The following is a 16,813-nucleotide window of genomic DNA, read 5'->3' on the forward strand; positions in this document are numbered from 1 at the left end:
TGCATGTTTTTTGTTGTTTTTTTTTGCACTGACCTGAGCAAGATATTTTACAAGAAAGACATATAGTCCACAATAGAAAATAGTAGTTGAATTTATAAAAATGTCCCTGTTCAAAAGTTTACATACACTTGATTCTTAATACTGTGTTGTTACCTGAATAATCCACAGCTGTGTTTTTTGTTTAGTGATAGTTGTTCATAAGTCCCTTGTTTGTCCTGAACAGTTAAACTGCCTGCTGTACTTCAGAAAAATCCTTCATGTCCCACAAATTGTTTGGTTTTTCAGCATTTTTGTGTATTTGAATGCTTTTCAACAATGATTCAAAAGTTTACACTCCTGGCTCTTAATGCATCATTTTCCTTCTGGAGCATCAGTAAGCATTTGAACTTTCTGTAATAGTTGCATATGAGTCCCTCAGTTGTCCTCAGTGTGAAAAGATGGGTCTTAAAATCATACAGTCATTGTTGAAAATGGTTTAAATACACAGAAATGCTGAAAAAAAACTAAGGATTTGTCTGAATCTTGAATTTGAATTTAACAAAGAAGTTTTGTTAGTTGTTAGAAGCTGACTGTTTTGTTTATTTGCTCCAAGCATTATCAGACCCCAGCAGTCGTCTTTCCACATCTCCACCTCCTCCTGCCATTGCAGTTCCGCTGTTGGAAATGGGATTCTCACTAAGGCAGATCATGAAAGCTTTGGAAGCAACAGGTAGACACACATATTTACTCTCATAGAAGTATCATGTCTAAATTCAGAATTTCTGTTTTTTCTCATGTTATCATATTAGATATTCAGAATATGTTCTGTGTTGGTCTGTAGGTGCACGTGGTGAGGCAGATGCTCAGAACATCACTGTGCTTGCCATGTGGATGATCGACCACCCAGGCACGGCAGACACTGATGAGAATACAGACCCCTGCTCTGGTGCAGCAGGAGGGGGTAAGGGCACAGAGAGGAGCTACCTGCGCTCACCGGGTGACATCCCCAATGCTGATGCTGCAGAGATGGAGGAAGGGTTCAGTGAGAGGTATAATAGCAACAGAATGTATTTTGTATTGTTGCATGAGTGTACAAAAAAACTTAATTTGTGTGTGTAACTTAATTTTTGTTGCCCGTTATTCATTCTGTTACTTCTTTCTCCCTCTAGTCCTGAAGGTCTTGATCAAGATTTGGGCTCTTCATCTGCCGGCCCTACTCCTAGAGGACGCTCAGCAGCCAGCAGGAAACACCGCTTTGACTTGGCTGCACGCACTTTACTAGCGCGCGCAGGTATGCTTTAATGAGCTTCGAAATTACTAAATCAAAAAGTTTTCTAAATCAACTAGTCAGTGGGTTATCTGAATTGTAGTTCACCCAAAAATGAAAATTCTGTCATTAATTACTCACCCTCATGTTGTTATTGACCTTCATTCATCTTCGTGACACAAATTAAAATGTTTTTGATGAAATCTGAGAGCTTTCTGACCTTGCATTGACAGCAACACAACTGACACATTCAAGGCCCAGAAAGGTAGTGAGGGCATTATTAAAATGTGACATCTGTGGTTCAACCATAATTTTATTAAGCTACGAGAATACTTTTTGTGCGCAAAGAAAACAAAGATATTGTCTGGTGCTGATGATGCATGAGCCGTCCCTTTAATCTGTTTATCAAAGAATGCTGAAAAAATATATAAGTTCACACAAAAATATCATGCAGCACAACAGTTTTTAGCATTGATAAAAATAGGAAATGTTTCTTGAGCATCAAATATATGCATATTTAAATGATTTCTGAAGGATCATGTGACATTGAAGACTGGAGTAATGGCTGCTGGAAATTCAGCTTTGTTGTCAAAAGAAATTTAAAATACATTAAAATAGAAAATTTTAAATTGCAATAATGTTTCACAATATTTATGCAGTCTTGATCAAAATCATATAAAAAAGCTTTATTGCTTGAAATGTAGATCAGCGATAGACTGTTTCGGACCTGGAGGGCCATTGTCGTGCAAATTTGGTTCCATCCCTAATCAATCAGAGTGGCTGATCCCTGGTATAGACAGACTGACTATTTATAGATTTAGTTATTTTTATGTTTTTATAATGAGGGAAAAAGAAAAACTAGCTTAACTTGTCAACTTTACTAAGTGGTTGGTCAGCAAGTCGGCCATCACAACCTGTACACAGACAAACCTGACACAACCTGTTTTGCGACATTCAATTTTAAGAATCATCACAACACAATAAAACTCCTCACTAACATTGTGTTTTGTTGTGTAGCTGGACTGTACCGCTCAGTACAGGCACATCGAACTCAAGTCCGTCGAGAAGGTACTGGACTGCAGCAGGAGCCTGGGCCTCTCGGGGCGCTATACGACTTCAATCTGGATGAAGAGTTGGAGCTCGAATTGGATCAGGAAGCTATGGAGGCCATGTTTACCCAGGAGCTTGCATCCGATTCCGACATTCTGGGAATGTGGATCCCGGAGGTACTGGACTGGCCAACATGGGTGTGTGTGACAGCAGCCTGGGGCTGCCGCTGCTTTACTACTCACCTTTAACCCCTGCACGGCTGTTCACACAAACACACACCTTCACGACACACATATCATACTCACACAGTTTGCTCACTAACGTCCTCATTTTGGACACAACAAAACTTCTGCTGATGCACGGCAGCTCTCTCGCAGTCACTGACCCTGGTGCATGTTTTGCTAGCACAGTACGAAAGCAGCAAATGCATTCTGGGATGCTTTAGCCCTGATCCATGTTCCACTGGCTTTCATTAATTTCAAATCTTCATATACACAACTTACTCTCCCATCTGACCGCAGTTATGTGGTTTTGTTTTGTGTGCTTGTGTGTTAGCATGTGTGTGAGACGGAGGACCGTGATGAGGTGGTCGTGTGTGAGCTGTGTGGGGTCAGCGTGTCCAGTTTTAACCAACACATGAAGAAGAGTCATCCGGGCTGTGGACGCAGTGCCAATCGGCAGGGTTACCGCAGCAATGGCTCTTATGTTGACGGCTGGTTTGGAGGGGAGTGTGGAAGTGGAAATCCCTATTATCTGCTCTGTGGCAGCTGCAGAGAGAAATACCTTAACATGAAGAGCAAGATCAAAGGACCACTGCCTGAGAGGTGAGAATGAGAGGTTGCACACATGCGTTGACAGCCGAATTCACATGAATCTGATATTTTTCACGGATCTCGGTTTTAGGTATAAAGGTCAAGCACCAGACCTGCTGGGAAAGCAAGACAGCGTGTATGAAGGTATTAAAAGTGTCCACATGCAAAACATACCTATAAACTAGGGCTGTGAAACGATTAATCGCGATTAATCACATCCAAAATAAGTTTGTTTACATACTATATGTTTGTGTACTGTGTATATTTATTATGTATTCACAGCCCTACTATAAACTAAAAACATAATGCAGCAAGCAATAAAAACACCAAAAAGGCATGTAAAGATTACTAAGATTACACAGAACTACCACTCCAGATTGTGTGTTTTGGTCAATGTGTTTAAATACACATTTTGTCCTGCAGAAGACTGGGACATGTTGGATGTAGACGATGCAGAGCGTCTGACGGGTGAGGAGGAGTTTGAGTTGCTCTCTGCTCCGCTCGGTCTTAGCGAACGCAGACCCGTCCCCGAGGCTGTCCATTTTCCAGACACTGACCCTCTAGGAGCCTCTGTTGCCATGGTTACTGCAACCAACAGCATGGAGGAGACTCTCTTGCAGATAGGTACAATAATAACACCAGTATGATTGTGTAACCCTGCCACTGTAGTAATTCAGAGTATGCATTATGGTTTAAAATGTCTGTAATTTTCAGATATTGTCTAAGGTTTGTATATGTATGTGGAACTCTGTGTGTAAGTAATAAATGCTCCATCTTTAGGTTGCCAGAGCTCTGTGGACAAGAGCTCATCAGGTCGCTTGTCTTTGGGGGAGCAGGCGGCAGGTCTGCAGACATCTGCTGATCGCCTGGTGGCTCTGAAAAGAGTCACGGCTGCAGCACAAGTCCTGTTAGCCAGAACAATGGTCATGAGAGCGCTGTCCCTGCTATCAGTTAGGTTAGTGTTTATTGATGTGCTAATTGTGATTTGCAATATTAAAGTGTTTATTTTTTGAGCTTCAGGTTTGCTTGTTTTCTAGGGCTGCAGAATTTAACCAAATATTTATTTTACCTAATAATACTACTGCTGCTACTACTACTACTACTACTAATTATTAATATAATTATTGTGATTATCATTAACAAATAAACCAAAAAGTTACCAAAAATATTCAAATAAAAATAGTGTAAATTTCACTGTAAAGTGGGAAAATAGGAAAATTAATATAATAGTATCATTTTTTTTCACTACTAATTATTTATCTTCTACTGCATACTAATTTCTTCAGTTAAAATGTTAAACCATTGCACTTTTATTTAAAGGGGACATTGGATGCAAATTACATGTCTTAGCAGTGTTATAGACACAACACAATCAGGGAGTGCAGGCATACAATATGAGAAGGTAAAAATCAAACTTATTGCAAAAATTTTTGTTATTCCTGCAAACTAATCACTGCACAGAATATGAAGAACATCAAAAACTTTCGGAGTCAGCTGTCCACAGCAGTCCTAAACCTGCCAAAATACTAGAAAAATATGCTCAGCAAAATATTGTCTAATTATTATATACCGCTATGCAGTGGATTAGTTTTGTTTTTGATGGTAATGTGCCACCAAATACACAAAAAAAAAAAAAAACTGGCTGGAGTGAGCAGTAACTCATCATTTAAAGAGGCATGCTCTAAAACAGGTTGCTGTAAACAGAGCTGTTTTTGACAAGGTAAAAATGGTGTTGTTTTACATGACCATTGAGGAATTTTTAACCAAAGCATGTTTATAAAGACCCTAAGGATTCATATCAACTTAACATATTTTTGTGTTTGAGTCTTTGACTTGTATATTTCTGCTCTTCAGTGGCTCTAGTTGCAGTCTAGCAGCAGGATTGGAGTCTCTGGGCTTGACGGACATTAGAACTCTGGTGCGTCTGATGTGTTTGGCTGCGGCAGGTAGAGCTGGACTTTCCACAGGCCTTACTTTAGGCCCTGGATCCTCTGAGCGCCCACGAGGGGCTAGCAAGCCAACAAAACCCATCTCTTGTTTGGCGTACCTCAGTACCGCTGTCGGCTGTCTGGCATCAAACAGCCCCAGTGCTGCCAAACTCCTGGTCCAACTGTGCACTCAGGTAAACAGATGTTCTCATGAATAGCTAGTAATTAGAGAGACTAAAAAAACCCTAAATCTTTTTCATGTTTTACCCTGCTTTGCTCTTCCTCTAGAATCTGATATCAGCTGCCACAGGGATGAATCTGACCACAGTAGATGATCCAATCCAGAGGAAGTTCCTGCCCAGTTTCCTGAGGGGAGTGGCGGAAGAAAACAAGCTGGTGACGTCGCCCAATTTCGTGGTGACCCAGGCGCTGGTAGCCCTGCTCGCCGATAAAGGTGCCAGACTTCGACACGGCTACGACAAGGCTGAATTGGAAAAAAGAGGTTAGTTAACATCTAGCCAGCCAAACAATTATTTACTTATTTGTGCTTTTTCAGTCATTTTTTGTTATTATTATGTTTTGTTCAGTTAAATCTGATTTGATTTGTTTGTTTTGGCAGCAGAGGGGTTGTTAGATGAAGCTTTGTTGTGTCACAGCCTTTGCCGCCAATCACCGCCATTTTAATTTCTCTTATTTTTGTTTCTCATTGTGTTTGTGTTTGTGTGTGTGTGTGTGTGTGTGCCCGTCTGTGTGCACGTGTGTATGTTTATCTCGTTTGCGGCCTGGCTTTGTTCTACTCGGTCGTCACAGGGTTAATGTCGCCTCTCTATGCCCACCTCACCTGTACCCCCCTTGCTGTAGGCCCATTGGAGCTGGCAAATGCGCTGGCGGCGTGCTGCCTCTCATCTCGGCTCTCGTCGCAGCACCGCCAATGGGCCGCGCAGCAGCTGGTGCGCACACTGGCGGCTCATGACCGAGACAACCAGAGCCGCCCACAGACCTTTGCTGATGTGGCAGGAGACCTGCGGAAGTGGTCCACTTTCAGACTCGAGGCCCACCAGAGCAGGGTATGATTCTCCCAGCTGTGTGTTCGCTATGTTTAAACTACTGGATAAGGATGTAACAATACCAAAATCTCACAATGCGGTAATATCTCAATATAAAGTCCACGATACAATATTTATTTATTACTTATTTCAGCTTAATTGAAAACAGGCAAAAACTTGTCTCACTACAAATCTAATGAAATTAAACACGTTTACTGCATTCACTGTGAACTGAACTGGTCAAAGACACTGAAAACACCGGATCACGAGCTAATCACTTGAACGGAGTGTGTGCTTCACTTTCAAAATAGACTTGATGAAGGGATTAAACCATGTTGTACTTTCAGTTTTAGTTAGTTTGACGGATACGTTGCCAAAGCATAATGGCCCCAAACACAACTTTAAAGACCTTTTATGTTGAATAAGAAGTTCAAATATATTTTTAAAAAACTACACTTTCCCCCCCCCCCCCCAGAATACCTATTTTTTCATATCATCATGTGACCATGATAATATCGAGACAGTTTTGCTATCACGATACCACGATATTGATAATACCGTTACATCCCTAGTACTGGATGGTTTCTGATCCTCAATTATTTGGTCTCTTGTAGGTGATCACATGTGGGTGGTGTAGTAAAAAAGGCCTTCTCGCAACTAGCGGGAATGATGGGACAGTCCGCATTTGGAACGTAACCAAAAACCTGTACACGCTACAGCAGACATGTGTCTTTAATAAAGCGTGAGTTCCCCTCTTACTTCTAATCAAGCTTGTTCTTTACCCACTAAAAAATGTGAAGTTTATGATCTTCTGTGTCTCTGTTTTCAGTGATGACACTTCAGAGGAGTGTATGGGTAATCTGGGGTCACCAGGCGATCCAAATTTGGCTTCAGTGGCCTGGAGTGTCAGTGGGAAGTACTTGGCTTCAGCCATGGAAAAAATAGTGAACATTTGGCAAGTCAATGGTGAGCCGCACACCGTCACCATCACTTTATAGCTGAATCATTTTTTCATAATTCATGAATTCATTGACACTAATCAAACTATGAATTGAATCAACACTGAACGGAATTGAGCTGAATAATGATACTACTGTCTTTAGTAGAGTTGCATATCACTTGTTTAATGATGAATGAATTTTTGAGAAACCCATAGGACCACCATTCATCTTCAAAACACAAATTTAGATATTTTTGATGAAATCCGAGAAGTTTCTGACCCTGCATAGACAGCAAAGCAAATACCATGTTCAAGGCCCAGATAGGTAGTAAGGATGAAGCTTGAGAATACTTTTTCTATGCAAAAAACTAAAATAACGACTTGAATCAACAACAACATCTCAGTCTTTGACATGCATTCATGATATTGGTGCATCTTAATGTTGTTGTTTTTCACACAAGGTGGGAAGGCCTTGTTGGACCTGCAGCCTCATTGGGTGTCATCATTAGCTTGGCCAGAAGAGGAAGCAGGGTCTCTGTGGGGCGGTGAGCCTCGAGAGCTGTTATTGGTGGGTCGCATGGATGGGACACTGGGACTTCTCGAGGTTCTTGATGATTCTGATATGCAGAGGACTGAACTCCAACACTGCTTCAGGAAAGACGGTACTGATGTTTTTTACGCAACTGTAAACAAGACTACTTTAGCAAACTATTTCATGTGTATCATGTTTGTCGCTCTTCTTACAGTGGCTGTGATGCAAATCGCATGGTACAGTGAGGACCGTCCCTTTGCAGTTGGATATGCTGATGGAAAGCTGCTGATTGGCTCTAAGGAGCCATTAGAGAACGGATCTGTGGTGGTTATTGATGCCCACAAGGTTAGAGTCATCATGATTCATCATAAACTGACACACACATAAGCATTCAGATGTTGTACTTTCACACATTCTTGTCTGTAATATTTCATGTGTGAAGAAGTAATTTGACATGGTTTCATCGATTCGCTAACAGTCAAATCTTTGTTTTCTCTGTGTGTTGTGACTGTAGGAAAGCATCAGTTCGTTGCGGTGGGCTCCTGGTGGGCAAGTGTTACTAAGCTGTGCTAAAGAGGAGATTGTGCGTTTATGGACGGGGTCGGGAACAGGTTTGGGTCAAAGCTGGACATGTCTGCAAAGTATCACCCATCCTGCTGTTGTCAATGCTGTTGCCTGGTGCAGCCTGCCTGGTCAGGGACCAAAACCTCTCAACCTGTTTGCCACGTACGTCCAGACAGAGTGTACTCTAATACATGAGAGAACTGAATCTGGTTGTGCTTTATTTAACATTGATGGATGTGCACTAAAAATCTTTGTCTCACAGATGTTGTCAGAACGGTCTGGTATCTGTGTGGACGGTACCGCAGGACCCTTCGTCATACTCACAGTCCAGCACTGCCTGCCCTGAGGCCTGGTGGGAGTCAGAATCCAAATCCAAACTGATGGTAATGTTTCCACACATGAGCGATTAAAAACCTTTTGAGTGCTTTGCTATCTGTGCTTCCCTATCAGTTAGTGTTTATGTTTATGCGTGTTGTGTGACTCCCCTAATCTCTTTCCAGCTGGACCCCCAGAGGTGCGAGGGAGCAGTGTGTGTGTTTCAGCTGCAGGGTCATATGACTCCTGTGCGGACAGTAGCGTTCAGTCCAGATGGGCTCGCTCTTGTGTCTGGAGGGGTTGGCGGACTTTTGAACATCTGGTCATTGCGGGTCAGTGTCTGTCATGGGCACATGCTTTATAAATGCATACAGGCTAACCTACAATCCAAAAAAAATAATTTTAAAGGATTCACTATAGTGTTTTCCTGATGATACGTTTGTGTGTATGATTGTACACATAGGATGGATCAGTGCTGCAGACGGTAATTGCTGGATCTGGAGCAATTCACAGCACAGTTTGGATCCCTGACGTAGGTGTAGCTGTTTGCTCCAATCGCTCAAAGGTAAAACTATGCTAAAAGTTTAAATTCTAGTTGATTCTCTTATATTGGTGTTTTTTTTTTTCTTCAAATATCTTGAGATGTTTAACTCTTTAAACATCTTTTCATTAAACAAAACAGTTATGGTTACATAACACTTTTATATCATAATTAAATATAAATAAAATAGATGAGTAAAATAAAAAAAAACATGGCTGTTCCTAACTGTAAGTATTGACATTAACATTAAAGGATTGCTGGATACATTAACATACATTAATTTCTTTGAGCATATACAGTTACAAAATAAGAGAGATCATACAAAATGCATGTTATTTTTTTATTCATTACTGACCTGAATAAGATATTTTACATAAAAGATGTTTACATATAGTCCATAAGAGAAAATAATAGTTGAATTTATAAAAATGACCCCATTCAAAAGTTTACATGCGCTTGATTCTTAATACTGTGTTGTTACCTGAGTGATCCACAACAGTGTTTTTTTTTTTTTTTTTTGTGATGGTTGTTCATGAGTCCCTTGTTTGTCCTGAACAGTTAAACTGCCCACTGTTCTTCAGAAAAATCCTTCTGGTCACACAAACGTTTTGTTTTTTCAGGATTTTTGTGTATTTGAACCTTTTCCAGCAATGATTGTATGCAACTATTAAGAGGCAGGGGTGTAAACTTGTGAATTTTCTTATTTTGCCAATTTTTTTTTTTTTTTTTTTTCATTTAGTATTGCCTTTCAGAAGCTACAGAAAATACTTACATGTTTTCCAGAAAACATGTTTTTCAGAAGTTAAGATTACCTTGATCTGCAAATGCAAAAAGTTGAATTCCTAATGCATCGTGTTCCTTCTGTAGTAGTTGCATATGAGTCCCTCAGCTGTCATCACTGTAAAAACGATGGATCTCAAAATCATACAGTCATTGTTAGAAAGTGTTTTTGTGACCTGAAGGATTTAGTTTAACTGTTCAGGACAAACAAGGGACTTATAAACAACAATCACTAAACAAAAAATAACAGCTGTGGATCATTCAGGTAACAACACAGTATTAAAAATCAAGAGTATGTGAACTTTTGAACAGGGTCATTTTTATGACTATTGTTTATAACTATTATTTTCTCTTGCAGACTATATGTAAACATCTTTTATGTTTAATGATTCTGTAAAGTGTATGTAAACTTTTGACCTTAACCTTATGTTTCGATTGGTGCCTATTTCTGTTGAAAATTTTCATAAAAGATGTTACTTTAAACAAATGTATTTGTTCTGCAGGATGTGCTGGTTGTTAATAGCTCAGCAGACTCCATGGCAAACAATCACGTGTTAGCAACTTGTCGCACAGCGCTTAAAAAGCAGGGTGTTGTGGGACTGAACATGGCTCCATGCATGAGAGCCTTCCTGGAGAGACTTCCCATCATGCTTCAGGAGCAGTATGCGTATGAGAAGGTACACATAACTACTAAATATATAATTTTAGCAAATACCGTTTGTGTAAAAAATGCAAAAAAAAAAAAATGTTGAGGTCTTTTCCTGTTGCTTATACCTGGTTTGTTTGTGTGTTTCAGCCTCATGTGGTGTGCGGAGAGCAGCTCGTCCACAGTCCTTACATGCAGTGTCTGGCGTCTCTGGCGGTTGGTCTGCAGCTGGACACTCTGCTGTGTCACCCTCCTGTCCCACCTCACCTGGCCCACTGCCCACCTGAACCTAGCTCCTCCTCTACCCCCTCCCCTGGCTCCTGGGCCAACAGTGAGTGGGCATGGCTTCACTGCTTCTCCACCACTGTCAAGACGGCCGAAGCCCTTGCACGTGGACACACCTTTCCCGAGTCTTTCATCGTGCCAGACCTGGAGCCCGTGGCCAAAGATAAACTAGCACTGCTTATGGTGAGAGAATGAACATGCAAATATCCTGCTGAGATACTGACATATTTAATGATTTGATGGTGAAAAACAGTGGTGTTCATGATGCTGACAGACTTTTCAAAAATCACACACAGGACAACAGCAAGTGGGTGTCTGGAATGGATGAGCAGATCATGTCATGGGCCACTTCTAGACCAGAAGTGAGAGCAAATACAAGCACTAGAAAACACACAAATATATTTATTAGAAAATATTATATAACTGCATAAAATTCTAAAACAATATTCAAAGGTTTTTCATTTTGTGTTTTTAAGGACTGGCATCTTGGAGGAAAGTGTGATGTGTTTTTATGGGGTGCTGGCAGGCATGGGCAGCTCGCCGAGGCAGGGAGAAACATTCTGGTGCCAACTCTTGCTCCCTCTTTTTCTCAGGCCCAACAGGTATGAGTGTACATTAACACACACACATACACACACAAAAATTTTAATTCTGTCATTAATTACTCACCCTCCTGTCGTTCCAAACCCATAAGACTTTGGTTCATCTTAGGAGCACAAATTAAGATCATTTTTACTAGGATTTCATCAAAAATACTTTAATTTGTGTTCCGAAGATGAACGAAGGTCTTACGAGTTTGGAACAACATGGGGGTGAGTAATTAATGACAGAATTTTCATTTTTAGTTGAACTATCCCTTTAAGTTTGATTTTTGTTTTTAATATCATGCTGTCATGAAACAAATAGAAAATAGTTTTATTAACCCTTTAGCGCGTATGATCACACCCGTGTGATTTGTCTTAGCTGGTCCCTGAAGCGTACGATCACACCGGTGTGATTCGAACGTTCGCCGCATCACGTCATCAGCTGCTGAATTCAAATCGGTTTTGGCGCTTTGGCTGGCTCTGAGCCAGATCGGACGCGCTGAGTGCTTGTCATATTATCACAAGTATTCAACCATATAATGCTTATTTTAGGTTTCAGACATTTAAATACACATAAGTACTAGCAAAACCATAAATTTGCAGTTTGTAAAATACACACTGATGTCTATGGAAGCGGCAATAATGATCCTACAAATATATTCTGACAACATATTTTGTTGATATCATATACAGATTATGTAGGCAACTATAAAGTTCACTCTCCTCTTCTCCCAGCTCACCAGAGACTTACTTTAATGTCTTTCGGGAGGAGAGGATGAATTTGCGTGTTGTAAATCCCACAGCTCGGATTCAGCGCGAACAAACATGGCGGCGCCCATCACCCGGTATAGATCAACTAACGCGGTCATTATAAAAGTGTTTGAACTTTTAAAGCCCCCCTGAAATCAAAATGAAAGTTTTTTTGGCCTTTAGTATGAATATATTAGCCTTAAGATTATCTATAAACTAGTGTGCTTCAAAACAACGACAAAATTCGCATTTACAAGATATGAGCATTCAAAACGTACAATCTCGTCACTTCCGCCAATATGAATCAACGATTTTGATGATATCACCGTGCACTTCAGTTTCTCATCAAACGTTCTGTCCAATCAAATGCTCTCTAGAGTCCGTATTGTCCCGCCCCCTACACAGAGACGCAATACACGGAGCAGATCATATGCGCTCATATTTGCGATCGGCATGTATTAAATTACACAGCCTCAGCATGATTATGATCACTATTTTGTTTTAGCAAGAGTTTCATATTGAATCTGTGGGGTAATTTATTAGTCTGTGGCTGTCATAAGCTACAAATGCGGCTTTACCGAGCTTAGCGGCTCTGGCCTGAGCAGATATAAATGGAACGCTATTGGCCATTCAAAATAAGTGGGCGGGGCTGGGCGATATGTTTTTGTTTCAATTAAAAGTACGTCACCACATAGAATAACGCTGCGTGTTTCAAGGCACTTCAGTGGACCTTTAAATACATTTACTTGCACATATTTCGAAATCGGAATATCAGATATTTCATAATATAGTGAGCATGCTTGTGAATATTAATAATAAAAAAGGAAAAAGGAAATAAAAGCGATCCATGTGTCTTACAGTGCTGTTGTGGCTGCGGTGTGTCACATGACGCGTCGCCATGGAAACAGTAATGCGAAACATTCTAAAATAACGGTCGCCTAAAAAAAACTCATGCTGCGTCCCAATTCGCCTACTTATACTATGCCCTAAAAGTATGTACTCTTTTTGTAAAGAAAAAGTACATACTTTTGTGTATGTAGCAGAATAGTAGGCAGGCTTTGGGACGTACTACTTCGTCATAACTGCTTCTTTAACGGACGCTCTGTTGCTTAGTTACCTGAATCCTGTCACTGTTTAAACTGCCCTGTCAATCATCACAGTTAACATTATCTACATTTCGTTTAATTTGATTTTCTACCGTATTAGAGAGAAATGAAGAGGCACGTTCTTTCACGAGTCTTTCATGCCGAGGACTCAAAAGTTCATAATGTTGCTGCACATGAAATATAACGTGGATAACATTAATAAAATATTTTTTATCAGGTTACAGACTGATTATTTATCACTCAAACCCATTTCTCTACCTGTCGGTTGGTCGCGCATATCCTCCATGTTTGTAGTATTTTAACACTTTCTATGCGTGTTTGTAGTTCTAATCGAATCCTCGTTCACCGCGCAATGTGTTGTGGGCAATATTAGCCGCTAGAGTGTGCATTGATCCGCACTTCGAATTCCGAAGTTAAGTAGTAGACCATCCGGGAATACTTTTTTAAACATACTACGATTTGGGACATACTAATTCTATTTTTGAATACTATTTAGGACGGATAGTATGCGAATTGGGACGCAGCATCACTCTTTGGGGTTAGATAGAATATTTTAAACTCACGTGTGAAAAGGTTAATTCTTTTTTTTTTTTTTTTTTTGTCAGGTTGTTTGTGGGCAGAACTGCACATTTGTGATCCAGGCTAACGGAACAGTGTCTGCATGTGGAGAGGGCAGTTATGGCCGCCTCGGACAAGGAAATTCAGACGATCTGCACGTCCTCACTGTCATATCTGCTCTGCAAGGCATGCTGCAATCACACACAAACTCTGAATGACTTTCATTATATATGTTACAGTAGGCTGAAAGTGTTAACAGCACGTGTGATGTCTGTTTGGGCAGGTTTTGTGGTGACCCAGCTAGTAACGTCCTGTGGGTCTGATGGCCATTCGATGGCTCTAACTGAGAGCGGTGAGGTGTTCAGCTGGGGAGATGGAGATTACGGAAAACTGGGCCACGGAAACAGTGACAGACAGCGCAGGCCACGGCAGATAGAGGCGCTGCAGGGAGAGGAGGTGGTGCAGGTCAGAAACACAAATTCACCCTCACTCTTAAACAAACCCACTTTTAAACAAAGCCTCGCTAGTTCTCCTCTTCTGTAAGGTATAAGTTATGAAATTTGTGTAAATTGATCATAATATATGTTCGTGTCCAGATGTCATGTGGGTTTAAACACTCAGCGGTGGTGACTGCAGACGGAAAGCTCTTCTCTTTTGGTAATGGAGATTATGGCAGACTGGGACTTGGAAACACCTCTAACAAAAAGTTACCGGAGAGAGTCAGTGCACTGGAGGGCCACCAGGTCGGCCAGGTAAGAAACTCTACTTTTAAGTCCTCTTGAATGTTTTCCCCATTGGACATTACATATATTTTGTACATTAATTCATTCATATACATTATATTCATAATATAAAAATTAATAATGTTTTTAAAGGAGTAGTTCACTTCCAGAATAAAAATTTCCTGATAATTTACTCACCCCCATGTCATCCAAGATGTTTGTCTTTCTTTCTTCAGTTGAAAAGAAATTAAGGTTTTTGAGAAAAAACATTCCAGGATTCATTCCAAGTCTCTATATAGTGGGACTTGAGTAGAGATGCACCGATTGCAATTTTCTTGGCCGATTCCGATTTTTCAGTAAGTGTGACCTGCCGATTCCGATTTTTGCTGATTCCTACTTTATTTTTTTAAGAACTGTAATGAAAGCATAGGCCTATACAGAAATATTTTCTTTAATTAAATTTATTTTATAATAAAATACATTTTTAAACATTATAGGATCTTCTTACAACAAAATAACTTTAACAACAAAATAAAGTGCTTTGTGCCTTCGAAAAAGGTATAAAATTAGTTCCTGTAACTAACATAGTATAGTTATACTAACAAAAATCTTGTCCTCAATGTATTTTTTTTACATTACAGCATCTTCTCATATTAAAATAACTTTAACAAAATAAAGTGCTCTGAGCCTTGAAAACATTAGAAATAAAATATAAGTATAAGTAACAAAGCAGGCATACAAAAATCTACTTTCCTTCAATGAATTTTATATGGATTTTTTTTTTTTAAACATTAATAACAGGATCATCTCACAACAATAACTTTAATAACAAAACGTGCACTGTGTCTTCAAACAGGTAGAAATAACAATTCTAGTACTAAATGCTATTACTTGAGCATTAATGGCAAATTTTCCTTGATAAAGAGAAGCATTTCTGCCTTGTCACCAGGTAATCTAGCGGTACTACACTTCGTAACATTCATTCACATATTTGCGCTACACCACCGCATACAGCGTCTTCATACACAGATGATATTTACTAGAGAAGTGTAACATAAATGCATCTGTAAATAAATACAAATTAAATTCACGTCGCGCACGCTTTAATTACCTTCAAATGGAACATATACGCTCGCTTCGAACTATTAGTGTGTGAAGACGCTGTATGCGGAGGCGCAGCGCAAATATGTGAATGAATGAAAGTGTAGTAAACGTCAACGGATTTCCCCTGCTCAGGGAGTAGGGAGCAATGAACACTGGGCAGGGACCATGTCAATCGGAACACAGTTCATTCACGGAGCTCACTTCTAATGAGTGGGTTATTTGAATCAGGTGTGTTAACTAACAGAGACATGCAAAATATGAAGAGCGGGGGCGCGATCTACCACATGTCCAGCCAAGCTAAACAAGCGCGTGGTTGTTCCCTCACGTTGTATTTTGGCCTTATAAATGTTACAAACTGCGATCTTTGTGTCATTTTCACTCACACCAAAGACATGTTTACACGCAACTGTGAGTGCGCGGCTGCGCGCGCGTGACTGTGACGTAATTGCATGCGCCGCTGGCAATAAAAGGATCGGCTAGGAATTGCAAGAGGAGAAATTGACCAGCCGGTCACCGATCCGGGCCGATCATGCGAAAATCGGCCGATTCCGATCACTAGCCGATCAATCGGTGCATCTCTGTTGGTCAATGGTTTCAGTGCAGCTTCAAAGGGCTCTAGCTGAGGATTATGGGTCTTATCTAGTGAAACAATTGGTCATTTTCTAAGAAAAATACAAATTTATATACTTTTTAACCACACTAGCTCGACCTTGCGAATTACGTAATCAACCACGTATGACGTACAAAGCTAACATGCAAAAAAAGTCAAATGCCTTTACAAAAAAGGTAAAACAACAATGTTGGACAATTTTGAAGTTTGAGGAGAACATAAGATGTAGTTTTCGCCCTACTCACTTTTTTGAACCGAAATACACAGACGAAGAACTAACCATGCATGACTTTTCCAATGTGATTGCGTAGTTTGCGAAGTCGTAGAAGCACATCGCAGAGCTAGTGGAAGACAAGCATTTGTGGTTCAAAAAAATAAGATTTATTTTTAACTTTTTTTTTTTTTTACCGATTGTTTTGCTAGAAAAGACTCTTATTTCTCAACTGGAATAGTTTAGAGCCCTTTAAAGCTGCGCTGAAACTGCAATTTGGACTTTAAACCCGTTGATCTCCATTTAAGTCCACTGTATGCAGAAAAATCCTGGAATGTTTTCCTCAAATAACTTAATTTCTTTGCGAGTGAAGAAAGAAAGACATGAACATTGGATGACATGGGGGTGAGTAAATTAACAGGAATTCCAGGTTAAAATTTGAATTTAATCCCAGATTCTCAATGTGGACTTCTAAATGGCTCT

At 40.1% G+C, this 16,813-nt stretch overlaps 1 protein-coding gene across 1 annotated transcript in view; it reads left to right on the top strand.

The window, feature by feature from the left end:
• Positions 1–16,813, top strand: part of herc1 (HECT and RLD domain containing E3 ubiquitin protein ligase family member 1) — a 59,160-nt gene that overhangs the window by 32,440 nt on the left and 9,907 nt on the right. Inside the window, exons 40-65 of the mRNA XM_073836221.1 lie at positions 593–709; positions 821–1,028; positions 1,149–1,270; positions 2,264–2,493; positions 2,852–3,120; positions 3,200–3,252; positions 3,532–3,732; positions 3,889–4,063; positions 4,963–5,230; positions 5,325–5,538; positions 5,898–6,103; positions 6,697–6,824; positions 6,912–7,048; positions 7,484–7,684; positions 7,769–7,899; positions 8,069–8,280; positions 8,381–8,501; positions 8,619–8,765; positions 8,897–8,998; positions 10,258–10,431; positions 10,551–10,868; positions 10,982–11,047; positions 11,162–11,287; positions 13,731–13,869; positions 13,967–14,148; positions 14,280–14,435. Of these exons, the coding sequence (XP_073692322.1) occupies positions 593–709; positions 821–1,028; positions 1,149–1,270; positions 2,264–2,493; positions 2,852–3,120; positions 3,200–3,252; positions 3,532–3,732; positions 3,889–4,063; positions 4,963–5,230; positions 5,325–5,538; positions 5,898–6,103; positions 6,697–6,824; positions 6,912–7,048; positions 7,484–7,684; positions 7,769–7,899; positions 8,069–8,280; positions 8,381–8,501; positions 8,619–8,765; positions 8,897–8,998; positions 10,258–10,431; positions 10,551–10,868; positions 10,982–11,047; positions 11,162–11,287; positions 13,731–13,869; positions 13,967–14,148; positions 14,280–14,435 (4,403 nt within the window). The remainder of the gene's footprint in view (positions 1–592; positions 710–820; positions 1,029–1,148; positions 1,271–2,263; positions 2,494–2,851; positions 3,121–3,199; positions 3,253–3,531; positions 3,733–3,888; positions 4,064–4,962; positions 5,231–5,324; positions 5,539–5,897; positions 6,104–6,696; positions 6,825–6,911; positions 7,049–7,483; positions 7,685–7,768; positions 7,900–8,068; positions 8,281–8,380; positions 8,502–8,618; positions 8,766–8,896; positions 8,999–10,257; positions 10,432–10,550; positions 10,869–10,981; positions 11,048–11,161; positions 11,288–13,730; positions 13,870–13,966; positions 14,149–14,279; positions 14,436–16,813) is intronic.

The sequence above is a fragment of the Garra rufa genome, chromosome 3, assembly GCF_049309525.1.
Source record: "Garra rufa chromosome 3, GarRuf1.0, whole genome shotgun sequence".
In the NCBI taxonomy this organism is placed as follows: Eukaryota; Metazoa; Chordata; class Actinopteri; order Cypriniformes; family Cyprinidae; genus Garra; species Garra rufa.